The sequence below is a fragment of the Ranitomeya variabilis genome, chromosome 2, assembly GCF_051348905.1.
Source record: "Ranitomeya variabilis isolate aRanVar5 chromosome 2, aRanVar5.hap1, whole genome shotgun sequence".
Lineage (NCBI taxonomy): Eukaryota > Metazoa > Chordata > Amphibia > Anura > Dendrobatidae > Ranitomeya > Ranitomeya variabilis.
In genome coordinates this window covers 471,918,863-471,937,504 of record NC_135233.1, presented here as the reverse complement: position 1 = coordinate 471,937,504, position 18,642 = coordinate 471,918,863, and the positions used below count along the sequence as shown (strand labels likewise).

The window sequence follows — 18,642 nt, the reverse complement described above, 5'->3', positions numbered from 1 at the left end:
AACATGGCGTCCCATCTCAATTCCTGTCAATTTTGCATTGAAAAGTCAAACGGCGCTCCTTCCCTTCCGAGGTCTCCCATGCGCCCAAACAGTGGTTTACCCCCACATATGGGGTATCAGCGTACTCAGGACAAATTGTACAACAACTTTTGGGGTCCAATTTCTTCTCTTACCCTTGGGAAAATAAAAAATTGGGGGTGAAAACATAATTTTTGTGAAAAAATATGATTTTTTATTTTTACGGTTCTGCATTATAAACTTCTGTGAAGCACTTGGTGGGTCAAAGTGCTCATCACACCTCTAGATAAGTTCCTTAGGGGGTCTACTTTCCAAAATGGTGTCACTTGTGGGGGGTTTCAATGTTTAGGCACATCAGGGGCTCCCCAAACGCAACATGGCGTCCCATCTCAATTCCAGTCAATTTTGCATTGAAAAGTCAAATGGCGCTCCTTCGCTTCCGAGCTCTGTCATGCGCCCAAACAGTGGTTTACCCCCACATATGGGGTATCGGCGTACTCGGGACAAATTGTACAACAACTTTTGGGGTCTATTTTCTCCTGTTATCCTTGGTAAAATAAAACAAATTGGAGCTGAAGTAAATTTTTTGTGAAAAAAAAGTTAAATGTTCATTTTTATTTAAACATTCCAAAAATTCCTGTGAAGCACCAGAAGGGTTAATAAACTTCTTGAATATGGTTTTGAGCACCTTGAGGGGTGCAGTTTTTAGACTGGTGTCACACTTGGGTATTTTCTATCATATAGACCCCTCAAAATGACTTCAAATGAGATGTGGTCCCTAAAAAAAAAATGGTGTTGTAAAAATGAGAAATTGCTGGTCAACTTTTAACCCTTAACTCCCTAACAAAAAAAAATTTTGGTTCCAAAATTGTGCTGATGTAAAGTAGACATGTGGGAAATGTTACTTATTAAGTATATTGTGTGACATATCTCTGTGATTTAATTGCATAAAAATTCAAAGTTGGAAAATTGCGAAATTTTCAAAATTTTCGCCAAATTTCCGTTTTTTTTTCACAAATAAACGCAGGTACTATCACAGAATTTTTACCACTATCATGAAGTACAATATGTCATGAGAAAACAATGTCAGAATCACTGGGATCCGTTGAAGCGTTCCAGAGTTATAACCTCATAAAGGGACAGTGGTCAGAATTGTAAAAATTGGCCCGGTCATTAACATGCAAACCACCCTTGGGGGTGAAGGGGTTAAGATCAGGTATTTTTTGTTTTTTTAATTTTACTTTTTAAATCAATAGGACACGTGATAGTAAGCAGCGTTCTAATAATCTTATCAGAGAAATCCTTTCCTCCTCCCGGACTGATCAGTCATTATCACAATTCTCTGATAAAATCCGTATTCAGTGATGACTAGTGTTGAGCATTCCGATACTGCAAATATCGGGTATCAGCCGATATTCGCTGTATCGGAATTCCGATACTGAGTTCCGATACTTTGAAGATATCGGATACCGGAATTGGAAGTTCCTATAGTGCAATGGTGCGCTATAATGGAGTGTGGGCGGAGACTGCATATCTGTCTGTGCGGGCCTGCCGGGGGTCTGTGCAGGTTTTTGCTGTCAGGCACAATCCGGCGAATTTTGAAGAAAACTGATCGTTTTTTTTTCTCAGAGTTGTATTAGCGCCGGATTGCGCCTGATGGCCTCACGTTTCATCCGTTTTTTGCCGGATCCGTCAAAAAGCTGTTTCCACCGGACAGAAAACACATACAGAGGAACGAATGTATGTAGTATGTATGTAGTCCCATCGGACGATGCCTGCACGCCCGCACAGACCCCCCCCCCCCACGGTCCCACACAGACACGCAGTCTTCGCCCACGCACCGCCCTCACTCTTCCCCTCTCCGGAACAGGATGTACAAGGACAGAAAGGGCTTATTTTCATTCCGATATTTGTGTCCCATTGACTTGCATTGGTATCGGCGATATCGGCCGATCCAATCCGATCCCGATATTTCCGAATATCGGAAGGTATCGCTCAGACAGATTGTTACATTGCTGAGATAGGAGATGACAGTCGGTGCTGATAAGATTCTATGTAGAGAGGAGGAGGATGGAAGCTTTACCTCTGGCTCCTCTCCCCTCCTCCGTCTACATAGACTCTTATCAGCACCAGCTGTCATCTCCTATCTCAATAATGACAAAATCCTTCTCTGCAGACCTGTGAGAACATAAGAGTCTAGGAGGAGAAAGCAGAGGGTTTATCTGATAAATGAAGCAACTTTGTAATATATTTGTGTATCATTGATTTATGGAATAATTCAAATCACTGTTACTTTCTAAAAAGTAACATTTTTTTTTTCCATAAATCAGTAGTCGCAGCGCAGAACAGGCAGGTAGTTAGGAAAAAGGAAAAAAACAATCCCAAACTCTTGGATAACCTCTTTAACCTGTCCCGTTGAATATTGTGTCTGGGCTGCAGTCGTGACGCTATAGAGGAGGAAAAGCTGAACAGATTCATATATACTGTATTCTGGGGACTAAGTTTTAGAGGCGGAAAATAGGGGGAAAAAATAAATACTGATTTAGTGGATGCCCGTAGACTTTTTGGCGCAATAGCCTCTTCACGTATCAGGGTGGGACTGTGTTGAGGGTCTTCGGCTCTGCCGTGGCCCCGTGGCATTTGTATGTCCAGCTTTTCTAAATGTTGTGCTACTGCCACCCACTTGCTCACATTCATGCCCCTGCGGTCTCCAGCAAAATGGCACTGGTGGCTGCGCATGCGCAGATTGCAATAGCGGCTCAATGACATGCTGAGATCTTGACCTGCAAGAGCAGCACCATTTTTCTGGAGACTGTAAGGCTACCCTCTCCACTGGGACACCCCCCTCCCACAGCATCGCCCCACTCCTGCCGCTTCTGACAGCGGCTCCTGCCTCCCTCGATCCAACTCCGCCGCCGCAATCCTTTGGGGAAAAAATGCATCTTATGGTCTAAAAAAATGCAGTGATTTTGTTCGAAAACATTCAGATTAAGGCTGCATTCATACATCCGTGTGACATGTCCTATTTTTTATTTTTTTTCTCGGACACCACATTGACCCATAGCATACACAATGTATGGATTTTTAAAAAAATGTCAGTGAGACTTGGACCTCATCCTATTCTTATCCGATTCGGCTGTGAATGTTGCCTAAGTTATATTTATTTTTTGAATCCCTGCCCCTTTATATGCTTAGGAGTCCAGTGGGCGGTCCTACTCTGTAATCACCATCCTTCCCTTTTAGTTCTGTGCATAAAGACAGCTATTAATTGCACTGGTGCACAGAAGGCAGTGAGAATAATAGAGTTCTCCCATCTTACATTCCCTTTATTCTAGATGGCTGCACCAGTAATGAAGCGATCCATCACCGCAAAGAAAATCCTCCCTCGCAAAACACTGGTAAGTTCGCACCATAAATGTCTTTCTGCACTGATTTCCCACATGACATGAAAATATTTATTTTCCAAAATCAGAGAATGTAACCTATGTGCGGATCTGTCCTCAAATTTCCACTTGGCGTCAGATATCCTGAAATAGCCAACTATAGAAAAAAAAAACACAAAACCTGTTGGGCGTTGTGTCCGCTTTGTTTGTGAATGACACAGTATTCGAATTAGTGTTATGAGAAATTGAAGTCCTTAGTAAAATTTGCCAAAAGGTAAGGATAGACATCTGGAAAGAAGTTACTCTACCCAAAGGAAAGTTAAAGGGATTGGCCACTTAACATTTAAAATAAAATCTGGGGGATATGACAAGACCTGTCTTATCAGTCTCCTTTAAAGGGAACCTGCCACCTGGTTCATACTAAATCTACAAGTAGAAAAAATGAGCTAAATCCCTGCTGTAGCTAAGTAAAAAGCAAAAAGTGCATCTAAATAACACAGAACGCTGGTTCATACTGCCTGAACTACAGTGATTGCAACCAGGTATGTTTCAGAGTCCATATACTTTAAAGATTCAACCGCAGATGAAAGGAATGGACGAGACTGGATGAATGGACGGTGCACCATCGGATGGCTTTTTTATGTGCCACATCTGGTGACTGGCAGATCTCTTGCATAACGAGACACATGTTACCGTAATCATCTCTAGAAGTGCCTTTAAGGCTACTTTCACACACAGCATATTTGCTGCGTATTTTTACGCGCGCGTATTTTGCTGCTGCTTTACCTGCGTTTTTTTAAAAAGGGAAAAAACGCAGCTGCTTTCACACACAGCGTTTTTTGCAGCTGCGTTTTTTTCAGCATTGTGTACTGAAAATAAAGTTTGTTTGAAAAAAAAAAAAAAGGGGGAAAAAAAGAGTCATTGAGGTCATTTCCTGTCTTTATGACTCAGAATACAATACACACTGGAGTTAACATCATGTCGATTCTGCCAGCTGCAATGGCCTTGAGCCAAAGACGCCTCAGCAAGCGGAACAGACATCAGCTGGGGTTTACTAACCCCACTGTCACTAACCCCAGGTTACTAGGGCAGGCGTCAGTCAGACGCCCCCCCTCGTAACCCTGTACGGTAAGGGTATGTTCACACGATCCTGATTTCAATCCTTTTTTTTTCAGGACAAAAACCTAAGCTCTTGGCAGAAAACGCAGGTGCGTTTTTGGTGCGGTTTTTGATGCGGTTTTTAGTGCGGTTTTTTATGCAGTTTTCTCTGCAGATTGTCTGTGTTTGACACAAAGCTTTAACTGCAGTGGGGGAAAAAAAAAAAGAAATGATGTCATTTCCTTGTCCAACCCTTTTCTTCTTCCATCCTCCATTTTGGGACTAAACACCAAAATGAGTGGACGTGTTTTGAATGACAGCGCTCCGCAGAGTGCTGAGCGTAGGCCAGATCACAGCCCGCGGATCCAGCTCTATCCAGCTATTTAAGTCTACGTTCACATTTGCGGTCTGCGCCGCAGCGTCGGGCGCCCCTATATTTAACATGGGGGCGCATGGACATGCGTCGCACTTGCGTTTTGCGCCGCATGCGTCACTGCAGCGCACGCATCCGGCCGCAGAGGACGCAGCAAGTTGCATTTTTGCTGCGTCCAAAATCAATAAAAAAAAGGACGCATGCGGCGCACAACGCAAATGTGAACATAGCCTAAGTGCCACGTATCAAAGTGCCACGTGCCACGTATTTCAGGGCCACGTGCCACGTATTTCAGGGCCACGTGCCACGTATTTCAGGGCCACGTGCCACGTATTTCAGGGCCACGTGCCACGTATTTCAGGGCCACGTATTTAAGTGACACGTGCCACGTATCAAAGTGCCACGTATCACGTATTTCAGTGCCACGTATTTAAGTGACACGTGCCACGTGTCACGTATTTAATTGCCACGTATTTAAGTGCCACGTATCAAGATTTTCCATGGAGAACAGACACATCCAGAGATATGTCTGCTCTCCACGGCTGCAGCAACACACAGACAGGAGCCATAGTTCCTGTCGGTGTGTCACTGCGCATGCGCGAGCGAGTTTACCGGCGGTCATTGACCCCGGCACTCTCGCTTAACGGCAGTGCTGCGTGGGAAAGTTCAACGCAGCTGTACTGCCGTTAACCGAGACGCCGGAGCCATTGAACTCCGGAACATTACGCGATACACTGCTAGGAGCTTCGCTCCTGGCAGTGTATCGCCGGAGAGCAGGGGATCAGCGTGGGACACTCGTTTTATGGATTCTGCGGACAGGGAGTATGAATTTGGTTTATTATTTTTGGATTTTTTCCTGGAGGATCGAGGGCTTCGCCTACAAGTGTGCTGTTGGTGAGTATATACTCTATGTTATGTGTTGTATGTACTGTACTGTGTGTCATGTATGTGTATTGTGTGTAGGTGTTTTGTGTAACTTTACAATTGTGCTAAGTCGCCAGACACAGGGACAACTCTCCCATCCTAATACCGGATGGGAGTAGTAGTCCCATATGGCGACTTAGCACAATGGTGGCACTAGCGTCGCATGGGGACACACACACACGCACGCACGCACGCACGCACGCACGCACGCACGCACGCACGCACGCACGCACACACACACACACACACACACACACACACACACACACACACATACCAAATCGATCAGCAGCCCCACATTTATGCTCATTCTGTTGAAGGACTCCATGCTGCTTCACTGGGGGGCGGGGGCTTCCCTCTTCCTGGCCGACGTCACGTCCGGTCCTGGGTGTCAACCCCTCCGTACAAAGACGCTGACACCCAGGACAAAGGCGCTGTGTGTGGACGGTAATATGGGGCCCTATGGGGATACGCAGACACGCCGCTGCGTAAAGAATTGACATGTCAATTCTTTTTACGCCGGCGTGTTTGCAGACAAAAGCGCCGCGTTTTTTTTGCGGTGTGTCTGAACGGCAAAGTGAATTTCTCATTCACTTTGCCGGCAGACGAAAATGACATTGCGCATTTTTGAAAAGCGCCCGCAAAATAGCGCTCAAAAATGCGCTATGTCTGAAAGGAGCCTAAGAGCCAGATGTGGGCAACACCGGACTAGTCTTGTTTATTGCTTTGGTCCTCAGCCATTTTTTTCCATCTATATTTTCTCTGAAATGCTGGGGAGAATTTCACAAAAAATATACACTGCTGCAATCATGCAGCAAGGCGCTGATAATTGCTGCCCGCGGTTTAGATGGTATGAATCAGATTCTCTTTAATTGAAAAATAGGATTCCAATATGAAGTTTTTCTATAGCAAGAGTCCTATTGACAGGTCTGATCACATGCTCCTCCAGGAGCACACTGTGGTTTGTGATGAAGGCTGTACGAACAGTTGCAGGAGGAGAACTTGTAATATTAGTCAGCGCCACAAAATCATGTCCCCCAACACATCTGTTAAAATGAAGTGGCTAGCCCTTTTAAGATGGCCATACCTGTCAGATGGCTATATGCCACTGCTATCTCTCCTGACTACCCAAAGGGATGTAAATTGAATAATTTAGGTAGATAGAAGAGAGAAGCCAGTATCTGACATGTCTAAATCAATAACTGAGAAACAAAGGATCAGGCCTACTGAAATCTAACATGTCCAATTCTTTTCCCCACTGTCTTTCACTGCAGGACAGTCGGGCTTCCCCCATATCCTATATTGGTCCACCAGTCCATATGGAATCAGCAAACATTTATATAATGTTTATGGACAGCTTTAGAAGATCTGTCAGCATTATGTAATGGTCCGTTTACTAGGGTAGATTGGCGGCTCGTAGGTAAGGACCCTCTTTTACATGGGCCGATGCAAATTGCAGGGGGAGAAATGATCGTTAATACAATCGTTTGGTTCCCTTACAGTTTGCATATTGTCTGCAGCACATCTACAGTTTCCACAGGGGGGATGTGCTGCCAACAATCAGTTTTTAGGCCACTTAAAAGATGCAGCCTGAGAGCTAGGCTTCTTCTGACCCTTTTTTCGGCAGTGGGCATTTGCTTAAGATTCTCATTTACACACTGATGTTGGGTCTTGTCATAGATGTACTGGTAAAATGGTATATATCAAAAACATCTCTTGAGTGCCATCATCCTCCTATTGAATATGGCTTCATCATGAATTGAAATGTAAAAAAGAGCGAACACTCCCATCTTAAGGTACCGTCACACTAAGCGACGCTGCAGCGATACAGACAACGATGCCGATCGCTGCAGCGTCGCTGTTTGGTCGCTGGAGAGCTGTCACACAGACCGCTCTCCAGCGACCAACGATGCCGAGGTCCCCGGGTAACCAGGGTACACATCGGGTTGCTAAGCGCAGGGCCGCGCTTAGTAACCCGATGTTTACCCTGGTTACCAGTGTAAAATGTAAAAAAACAAACAGTACATACTCACCTTCGCGTCCCCCGGCGTCCGCTTCCTGCACTGACTGTGAGTGCCGGCCCTAACAGCAGAGCGGTGACGTCACCGCTGTGCTTTCACTTTACGGCCGGCGCTCAGTCAGTGCAGGAAGCGGACGCCAGGGGATGCGAAAGTGAGTATGTACTGTTTGGTTTTTTACATTTTACACTGGTAACCAGGGTAAACATCGGGTTACTAAGCGCGGCCCTGCGCTTAGTAACCCGATATTTACCCTGGTTACCACTGTAAAACATCGCTGGTATCGTTGCTTTTGCTGTCAAACACAACGATACACGGCGATCTGACGACCAAATAAAGTTCTGAACTTTAATCAACGACCAGCAATATCACAGCAGGATCCTGATCGCTGCTGCGTGTCAAACACAACGATATCGCTATCCAGGATGCTGCAACGTCACGGATCGCTAGCGATATCGTTTAGTGTGACGGTACCTTTACCCTTGTTGCTTTATGACCTCCTGCTGTGAACAGGTAATTGAAGTAGGTTATCTGATGGAGAGCAGACACGAAGTCTGTACACGAGGCTGGGAGGTGTTACTTATTTTGCACATGGAAATAAGTTTCAGCTCTTCAAAGCTACATTTGGCCAAGAATGTCAGACAGGAAGGCACTGTTTCCAGTTATGAATATTGTTGTTTTTTTTTTGTGTGACCGGCATAGGCCATATAGTTGTGGGAGACTTTGTGGTGAACGTAATACGGTTACTTACATTACTGGGCGGCCTGCGCGTCAGCTCCAAATTTATATCTGCTCAATGGATCACACATATGCCATATTTCTCCTACGCCTCATTGGACACAGGACCATGGGTGTTATGCGGCCAGGGCTGTGGAGTCGGAGTTCGTTTTGGTTGGAGTCGGAAGAAATGTACCGACTCCGACTCCAGCTTTAAAAAAAAAAAAATGTATTAATACTTCATAATTTAACTTTCATATGAATTTTACTCAAATATATATGTTCTATCAAACTATGAACAACAGTGATAAGCAGTTCTGCTGGAGATAGACATTTCTTACTTCTTGTGTGTCACTGTTCTCCACTGCCCTTATCCACTGCCCTTATCTAATCTTATACTTGGTTAACCTCATGCGGCCCCAACCCCCCCTACTTACAATGTATGAAACTGAAAGTGAAAATGTGTTGCAAATTCTTAGTAGTAAAGCTCCTCCTCTAGACTAGATGTTTACAAGGTGTGCGTCTTCCAAGCATCTCACAGCTGCTACTCAGAAGAGGAAGACTGTAAGAAGTATTATCCTTTCAACAATCTTTGCATCAGTTAACTGTGAGTACATGAGGAATAACAGTATTACTGACCACTATATCAGTTGTACGACCTGGCAATAATTTTGTACAATTGTTTTTAGGAAAAACAATTGTCATTTGGATTGTGAATGCAGAATTAAAAACCTGAGAATGTCAAAGAAGCGTCACATTAAATCAGCTGTATTTGAACATTTCACCATCACTCAAGATAGAAAACATTATGTCTGTCAGTGTATGACAAATGATCCAGATGAAAACAAATGCTGTGAAGCCAAGATCAGTGCATATTCAGGCAAAGATAAAAATGCTCCTACCAGGGCTTCTAATCTAAAGAGACATTTACAGCACTTTCATCCAGAAGTACTGAAAGCAGTGGATGAGAAAGACTGCATCCAAACCAATGAACCAGTGACCAGCTCTTCTAGCCAAACAAAGGAGCAGAGAACTTTGCAGCCATCAGTTGCAAGATATTTTGTCAGTGACAAAGTTACAGTGACAGTAGATACATTTAAAAAACAGATCATAGAGCTTGTTGTAAAGGATAGTGTGCCTATTTCATTATTTTCACGACCAGCTTTTATGTGTCTGAATGGGGAAATGGCCCGCAAGCTTGGTGTTTCTCTGGAGAGAGAGAGTACTAGAAAATTAGTAATCGAAGAAGCTTTTAAACAAAAGGAAGGACTTAAAAAAACTCTCAAGGGACGCTTTGTTTCTTAAAATGGATGCCTGCACACGTCACAGAGTGAACTATTTTGCCATCAATGTCCGATTTGTTTGTGACAAAAATGAAATAGTTACCAAGACATTGGCAGTAAAAGACACCAAAGCTCATCACACCAGTGAGTTTCTCCAGGTCTTGGTGGAAAAGGTTCTGCAAGACTATGAACTTAAAAAAGAGCAAGTTCTTTCTGTCGTAACTGACAATGCTTCAAATATGATAAGTACTATTAAGCTAATGGATGAGAGTAATGATGGTGACCAGCAGCTAGAAGAACATTCTGGGTCCACAGACACAGAAATGTTTTAAATAGAGGAACACAGTATTGTAACTGAGGAGCAAACTGAAGTTGCTTCAGATGAACATCAACATGATAGTTTAGATGATCTTTTTGAAACTGTCAATACGTTCTTTCATTCACCACATGCGCTGTGTTGTGCATGCGCTACAGCTGGCTATAAGAGACAGTCTGCAAGAAGGACATGCTGCTGCACTGATTGGCAAGGTGAGAAAATTGGCTACTGTTGCCAGAACCCCTAAAGTTGACTCAATTTTGAAGAGACGGCTTGGAAAAGGGGCAATTATTGATCAAGCCACACGATGGGGCACTACTTACTTAATGATTCAGCGCTTGGTTGAACTGAAAACCTTTCTTGTAGACATGGCTAACCCTCAACTGACGCTAAATGAAAGTCAGTGGAATCAGGTGACTGAGCTGGAAAAATTGCTAGAGCACCCATTTACAGTGACTAAAAAATTACAGGCAGAGGACTTAACTCCAGGTATTTTCTTAAAGGAATGGAAGAACCTGATGTTTCGCCTGTCCCAAAGAGGAGGGTTAATTGCAAGTGGCATTGCTACATCAATGAAACGGAGAGAGGAGCTACTATTACAAAATAACATTCTTTTGGCAGCTGTTTATGTAGACCAAATGCATCGGATTCTTCTAGATGATCAACAGCTAACTAAAGGAAAAGAAGCTCTGTTTGAAATAGCAGTAAGGATGAAAGGGATGCAGAACAGTCCGGAGGAACAAGAAGAATTTGGTTGTCCTGCCACATCTTCACCCTCATCAACTGATGAAGAATTTAATTTCGAAAAATATTTGGATCACAAGGACCGTGCAAAGGGTTCCCGCATAGAAGAAGAGTCATCCCCATCAAAGAACACAGCCAGAACATTTCAGCAGAATTTTTCATGTGCAGTAAAAGAAATTGAGAAATTTGACCGTTCATCAAAAATAACAGTGCAACAAGCGACTCCTCTGTATCCTGACATTGTCAGAGATGTTGCCCAAGTGGTTACTGCTTTGCCACCAACCCAAGTTAGTGTAGAGAGGTTGTTCTCTGCTCTCAAAATAATTTGATCAGATTTGAGGGCATCCATGAAGGAGGATCTGACAGAGGCAATACTTTTTCTGAGGACAAATTTATAGATTTCTTCTTATTAACTGCATAACACTGTTTATTGCATATTTACTTACAAGAGTTTAGAAAAGTTTATAAAAGTTATTTGCTATATTCTAATTGTATTCTAATAAATATAGTTTTTGCTCTAAGTGGTCTGATTACTTATATGATGGTGAGAAACTGAATAAGCACGATGTTAATATTTTACAACAGTAAATTTATTGTTACGAATTGGCCATTTATGAAGGAGTCGGAGCCGGAACCTGATAAAATCCAGGAGTCGGAGTCGCAACTGTAGCAAATAGATAATGGCTGCACTCAAGTTTATTGTGCTAAAGCAAGGAAATGTGCAATACATGAAATGTGAACAGCATAATGGCTTGTGAAATTTATGAAAAAACACATGAGATTTTTAGCACAAAATTTGGCCAAATGTTGTGAGCCCATTCACCAAACGTCAAGGTAATCTCAGATCGAATGGGTAACTAACCTGTCTGCCTAGTGTGAACACTTACCTATGGCTAATAAAATGGTAAAGCCTGTATTTATAGAGGAGGTTAGAACCAACTGTGTTTGGATGTAATTAAAATCACAGCATGGTGAAGGGCGGGGCGTTCAGGTCAGAAAAAGCAATACATAGTAAATATAGAAAAACTGTGGCTTACCGACTCCACAACCCTGTATGCTGCTGCCACTAGGAGGACACTAAGTAAACACAGAAAGAATAGCTCCTCCCCTGCCTGCAGTATACACCATCCTGCTGGCTCTCAGTGAACCAGTTCTTGCTTAGTGTCTGTAGCAGGCACTTGGGTCTGTTTCAGACCCCACCGTTTTTATTTTAATTTTTGATTTTTTTTTGTTCTATTTTTTCCTTTAACGGAGCGAATGTGGGCGACGGATCCTTTCTAGGCTCCGATCTCCCCCGAACCATCAACAGGCAAGTACGTGGAGCGTTCCTCCCGTATTCTTTCCTGCAACGTTGGATGCCAGCCCTGAGCTCACATTACGGGCGACGGTTCCTTCGCTTTCCGATCTCCCCCCTCCATAGCAGGCGACCACATGGAGTAGCCCTCCATCTACCTCTCCTGGAGCCAGGTGCATAGCCGGACACGATATATATGGCGTCCGTGCAGCCTCCCTCTGCATCACCACTGATATAGCGGATGACGCATGGCGGCAGAAGCTCTCCACCCCCTCCCTGACTATGGCGACGGTGGATTGAGCACCAGCCCACCGCATCTACCGTGAGTACACTGCGGGGGCCAAGGCGCTGGGGGGTCCTGGTCCCCGGGGTATGGGAGGTCCACATCCTAAGCCTGTCCGTGGGTGGTCCTTAGTGTGGCAACCCCACGAAGGAGTGCAGCTAATGATGGCGCTAATAGTGGTCGCGGCGCTGCAGGCCGCAACTGCAGAGAAAAAAAAATTCCCTCAATACAGGCCGGAGTTTTGGCCACGCCCACCGGCAGTTAGCTCCACCCACTTTTTCTGGCGCTTCTGTGATGAGCTCCCACTTCTTGGTCTCGGTGGCCTATCTTGGGACACCCACAGCCCTGATGCTGCAGCACTGCTCCAGCGTTTCCTATCACAGCCCTCAGGACTAGCGTTTTTCTCTGCCTACACTGCGGACCTGCCCTGGGGACTCAAGACACAGGACCTGGGTAAGCTGCAGACACATAGCTTAACCCTTCCCCTGCTAGTAAGCGCTTTCCTCCAGGCTTTACTATGTCTCAACCAAAGCCTCACAAAAAGTCTGGGAAAACCCACACTGTATTTTTCGCTGCATGTACCTCTTGTAAGGTATCATTACCCCGGGGTCACAATACTGCATTGTGCACAGCTTGTGAACGGCTCAGGAACCACCTGTTGCTGATACTGAACCCATTGAGCCTAGTCCCCCTGAGTGGGCTACCTCCCTTTACCCGTTCTATGGCATCCCTGGCAAAAGCGTTAGACTCGTTCCGAGACCCTTCCTCTAACCAGGGCACGAATACGGAGGACGCTTCCGATGGTCAGAACCCCTCGTACTCCAGGGGTCGTACCTTGCCAAGGAGTTCTCACTCTTCCAGGAAAAGGACTCATGCCATATCCCCAGACCGTCAACGATTTTCGGGTTCTGAGAGCTCCATTTCTCGCTCCCCTTCCATTGGGGCAAGTAGAGAACCTGTTTCAGAGGACAATTCTGATACGTCCCTAGATCAGGAATTTCATCACGATCAGGAGACTCTCGACTCTCTAATTGAGTGAGTGAATAAGGCTTTGAGACTTGAGGAGGAACCCTTATCTAAAACGGATCATGCCGTGTCGTTTAAGAGGACCAAACGAGCTCATAGAGTGTTCGCCACTCATCCCGAGTTTAAGCAAATCGTTGAATCTCACAGGATCTGTCCAGATAAACGATTCACAGGGCAGAAGCCCATGGAGTCCAAATATCCCTTTGCCCAGGATCTAAGAAAAGATTGGTCACAATCTCCCCCAGTAGAATCTGAAATCTGTTTTATCCTCCTCGGAGGGCGCCTCTATCAAAAATCCAACCGATCGACAATATGGCGAGTTCAGCCTTTGAAGCCTCAGCGGCCGCACTCTTTCCATCTTTTGCCGCTACGTGGGTGGCTAAGGCTATGACCCACTGGGCTGAGGTCTTTTCTTCAGCAGTACTGGATACCAATCTTCCCCCCCGAGATAGCAGACCTCGCTACTCAGCCAGAGCTGGAGATTTTGTAGTGACCGCGTCCCTGGATGCCGCTGACTGCGCTTCTCAAGCAGCAGCAAATGCCATCACCATCCGGAGGTCCTTATGGCTCAGGGACTGGCGTGCGTATTCTACTTCTAAAAAGTCATTGACTTCTCTCCCATATCAGAGCAGTCGCCTTTTTGGCGAAAAGCTCGACCAGTAAATTTCTGACACCACTGGAGGGAAGAGTAAATTTCTAACACAACAGAGACCCTCTCAGCCCTTTCGGAACCTGCAACCACAGGCTCGTTCCCATTTTTTTTTTTTTCTCTCGTTACAACTCAAACTGGTCCTCTACTTCCACATCTCCCTGTTCCGGCCGGGTACAACGTGGAGACAGAGGTTCACAGGCCTCTTTTAAGCCTTCCCCCTTCATGGAGAGGCAGGCCAAGGCAGCCGGGATCCAGAGGCGCCAGAACGGGCAGACCTTCCACACAATGACTCCCTGCAGTATCCGGGGGACACCCTCAAAGTAGGCAGCCGCCTGCTTTCCTTCAGTGCCGCGTGGCTCAGTCGTTCACGACGAGTGGGTCAGCGATCTAGCATCCTCCTGATATGAGATGGATCTCTTATCTCATCCTCCAAACCGTTTTTTCCTGTCTTCTCCTCCCAGGGCAAAAGCATCAGAGTTCTTCAAAGCTATAAGCTCTCTGAGAAAAGAGTTATTATTCCGGTCCCTCAAAGCAAAAGGTTTCAAGGTTTTTATTCAAACCTCTTCATTGTTCCAAAGAATGACGGTACAGTACGGCCCATACTGGACCTAAAACTGCTGAACAGGTTCGTCAGGGTACGACGGTTTCGGATGGAATCGCTTCGTTCTGTCATCGCCTCCATGGAAAAAGGCAAGTTCCTGGCGTGTATAGACATCCAGGACGCATACCTCCACATTCCTATTTTACTTTCTCGCCAAAGGTTTCTTCGCTTCGAAGTTCAGGAAGATCACTTTCAATTCGTTGCTCTGCCCTTCGGCCTCGCCACCGCTCCCAGGGTATTCACCAAGGTCATGGCGGCTGCCGTGGCCATACTCCACACCCGAGGAGTGGTGGCGCTCCCGTATTTAGACGATATCCTCATCAAAGGCCCCTCTTTCCGCTCCTGCAAGGAAGCCGTGGCCATCACAATAGATACCCTTTCTCACCTGGGTTGGAAGATAAACTTCAAAAAATCTTCCCCAGTACCGGCTCAGCGAATTTCCTTCCTAGGAATGATACTCGACTCGTCCCAGGGGTTGGTTCTTCTCCCCCCGGAAAGGATCTCAGTCTTACAGCGAGAAGCTCAGAAGCTCTCTCAGCCTCACTCTCACTCTCTGCGCTTCAGTATGAGAGTTCTCGGCAGGATGGTAGCAGCTATGGAGGCGGTTCCATTTGCCCAACTACAACTACGTTCTCCCTAGACCGTCGGTTCCTCCTTCCCCAGCGAGTCAGACAGTCTCTCAGGTGGTGGACACTGAAATCCTCCCTGAATCAAGGGAAGTCTTTTCTTCCAGTACACTGGCTGGTTGTGATGACAGACGCCAGTCTTCTTGGCTGGGGAGCGGTGTTCCTTTATCACACTGCTCAGGGCCGCTGGTCCCCCCAGGAATCACGCCTTCCAATCAACATCTTGGAAATCCAGGCGATCAGGCTGGCACTTCTCCAGTTCCATCCCTTCCTAGCAGGTCGCCCAATCAGGGTTCCGTCCGACAACACCACTGCAGTGGCATACATCAACCGCCAAGGGGGAACCCGCAGCAGGGCGGCCATGACAGAGGTAGGCCACATCCTCTGATGGGCCGAGGAAAACCGCTCAATGATCTCTGCGGTTCACATCCCGGGAGTGGACAATTGGGAGGCAGACTTCCTCAGTCGGCAATGCCTCGACTCCGGGGAGTGGTCTCTCCATCCGGAGATCTTCCACCAGATCAGCCTCACGGCTGAATTCCAAGGTTCCCGACTTCATGGCTCGGTCCCACGATCCGGCAGCCATCGGGGCAGACGCTTTTGTACTCCCGTGGCATCATTTTCGGCTTCCGTACATATTTCCCCCGCTTCCTCTCCTACCGAGAGTCATCAAGAAAATCAGAGCGGAGAGGGTACCGGTAATCCTGATTGCGCCAGATTGGCCGCGCTGGGCGTGGTACGCGGAACTAGTTCAACTAGTTGCCGACGTTCCCTGGCGATTACCGAATCGCGCAGATCTATCTCAAGGCCCCTTTTACCACCAGAACTCAGAGGCTCTGTGTTTGACGGCATGGCCATTGAGTCCTGGGTCCTAACCCAGGCAGGTTTCTCTCCAGTAGTCATAGCTACCATGATCAATGCTAGCAAACCTACGTCTATGCGTATCTATCATCGCACTTGGAAGACTTTCTTTTCATGGTGTAGCGACCGAGGACGTTCTCCTCTACATTTTTCCATCCCTTCCATTCTCGAGTTCTTACAAACGGGTTTGGACTTGGGTCTCGCCCTTAGTTCTCTCAAGGGGCAGATCTCAGCCCTGTCTGTTCCCTTCCAACGCAGGATTGCCAACAGATTACAGGTCAAGACGTTTATTCAGGGAGTCTCCCCTCAGGCACCCCCCTATAGGATGCCGTTGGAACCATGGGATCTTAATCTGGTCCTCGGAGTTTTGCAACAGGCTCCTTTCGAACCTCTACAGGAGGTTTCCCTGTCTCTCTCCTTTCATGGAAAGTTGCTTTTCTAGTTGCGGTCACCTCTATCAGGCGAGTCTCCGAGCTGGCGGCTCTGTCCTCTCAAGTTCCGTTCCTGAATTTTCATCAGGATAAGGTGGTTTTGAGGACATCCCCGTCTTTTCTACCAAAAGTTGTGTCCTCTTTTCATCTCAATGAGGAGATTGTCTTACCCTCACTCTGTCTGGCACCAGTCCATCACATTGAAAAGGCCCTTCACACACTGGATTTAGTGAGGGCTCTTAGGAGATACATCTCACGGACAGCGTCTTTCCGCAAGTCAGATGCCCTATTCGTGCTCCCGGAAGGACCGAGGAAGGGGTTTCCCGCTTCCAAGGCGACAATAGCCAAATGGATCCGTTCAGCTATTCAGGAGTCCTACCGAGTCAGAGGTCTTCCTGTCCCAGCAGGGCCATCCGGCACCAAGCTTCGGCAGCACAAGTTTGTAAGGCTGCGACTTGGTCCAGCCTGCATACCTTTACAAAACATTACCATATTCACTCTCAGGCCTCGGCAGATGCGACCGTCGGCAGACGAAGTTTGCAGGCGGCTGTGCCGCATCTGTAACTTGTGGGTACAAGCAGCAATTGCTGTTGTTTCCCACCCAGGGACTGCTTTAGGACGTCCCATGGTCCTGTGTCCCCCAATGAGGTGTAGGAGAAAAGGAGATTTTTGTGTACTCACCGTAAAATCCTTTTCTACGAGCCAATCCTTGGGGGACACAGCACCCACCCGGTTAGCCTATTGGCTTTGGTTTTTGTTGAGTTAACTTGGTTTTTGACATAGTTCATCCTTGTTAAATATTAAGCTCCTACTGCTTTGTTACCGAACTGGTTCACTGAGAGCCAGCAGGAGGGTGTATACTGCAGGGGAGGAGCTATTCTTTCTGTGTTTACTTAGTGTCCTCCTAGTGGCAGCAGCATAACACCCATGGTCCTGTGTCCCCAATGATTGGCTCGGAGAAAAGGATTTTACGGTGAGTACACAAAAATCTCCTTTTCCTATCTATAGAGAACTAAGATCATGATAGTAAATATGGCATTAGTATCTGCTGCCTGGGTCCTACAGGAGGGGGGGCAGATATCCTGAAAGTTGGCAATCTCATAATTTTTGGAACCGGAGCCACATCCCATTGATCAGCCCCCTCTAAGCTCTCCAAGGGGAGGTATGTGGGAGTGACTATTATCTAATAAGTGTTCAGTATTGGGAGATAAATCTTGCTGTAGGACTTCAACATTTTCCAATCAAAACGCCCCCTACGCTAAGATCTGCGCCGTTTCCGTGACATTTTCTTTTATCTTTTTTTATTTTGTGATTAATTTATACTGTATTGCTCTGTCCTTTTTTTTTTTTTTTTCCCACCTCTGTATCTTTTACTTATTTTTATAAACACTGCCTAACTTTTGGGATTAAATTTAAAATATTTAATATGTTTATTCCACTTGCTCTATAAATGGCACCCCTGAAGCCTCATGAGGCCATACGTTACCAGGAACCTGTATAAACGACTTGTGGTGGCATGTAGTGTTTTGTTTTTTTTCCTCCTGGGTTATTTGTAGAGCTTGACGGTGTCCGTACCAGAGTGTACACTGTGTGCAGAATTATTAGGCAAGTTGTATTTTGATAACATGATACTTTTTATACATGTTGTCCTACTCCAAGCTGTTCAGGCTTGAGAGCCAACTACAAATTATGTAAATCAGGTGATGTGCATCTCTGTAATGAGGAGAGGTGTTGTCTAATGACATCAAAACCCTATATAAGGTGTGCTTAATTATTAGGCAACTTCCTTTCCTTTGGCAAAATGGGTCAGAGAGATTTGACGGGCTCTGAAAAGTCCAAAATTGTGAGATCTCTTGCAGAGGGATGCAGCAGTCTTGAAATTACCAAACTTTAGAAGCGTGATCACCGAACAATCAAGAGTTTCATGGCAAATAGCCAACAGGGTCGCAAGAAGCGTGTTGGGCAAAAAAGGCGCAAAATAACTGCCATGAATT

General features: G+C 45.9%; 1 protein-coding gene across 1 annotated transcript in view; it reads left to right on the top strand.

Moving 5' to 3' along the window:
• CDCA5 (cell division cycle associated 5) overlaps nt 1–18,642 on the top strand; it is a 56,644-nt gene that overhangs the window by 5,880 nt on the left and 32,122 nt on the right. The window contains exon 3 of the mRNA XM_077287740.1: nt 3,354–3,416. Coding sequence (XP_077143855.1) covers nt 3,354–3,416 — 63 coding nt within the window. The remainder of the gene's footprint in view (nt 1–3,353; nt 3,417–18,642) is intronic.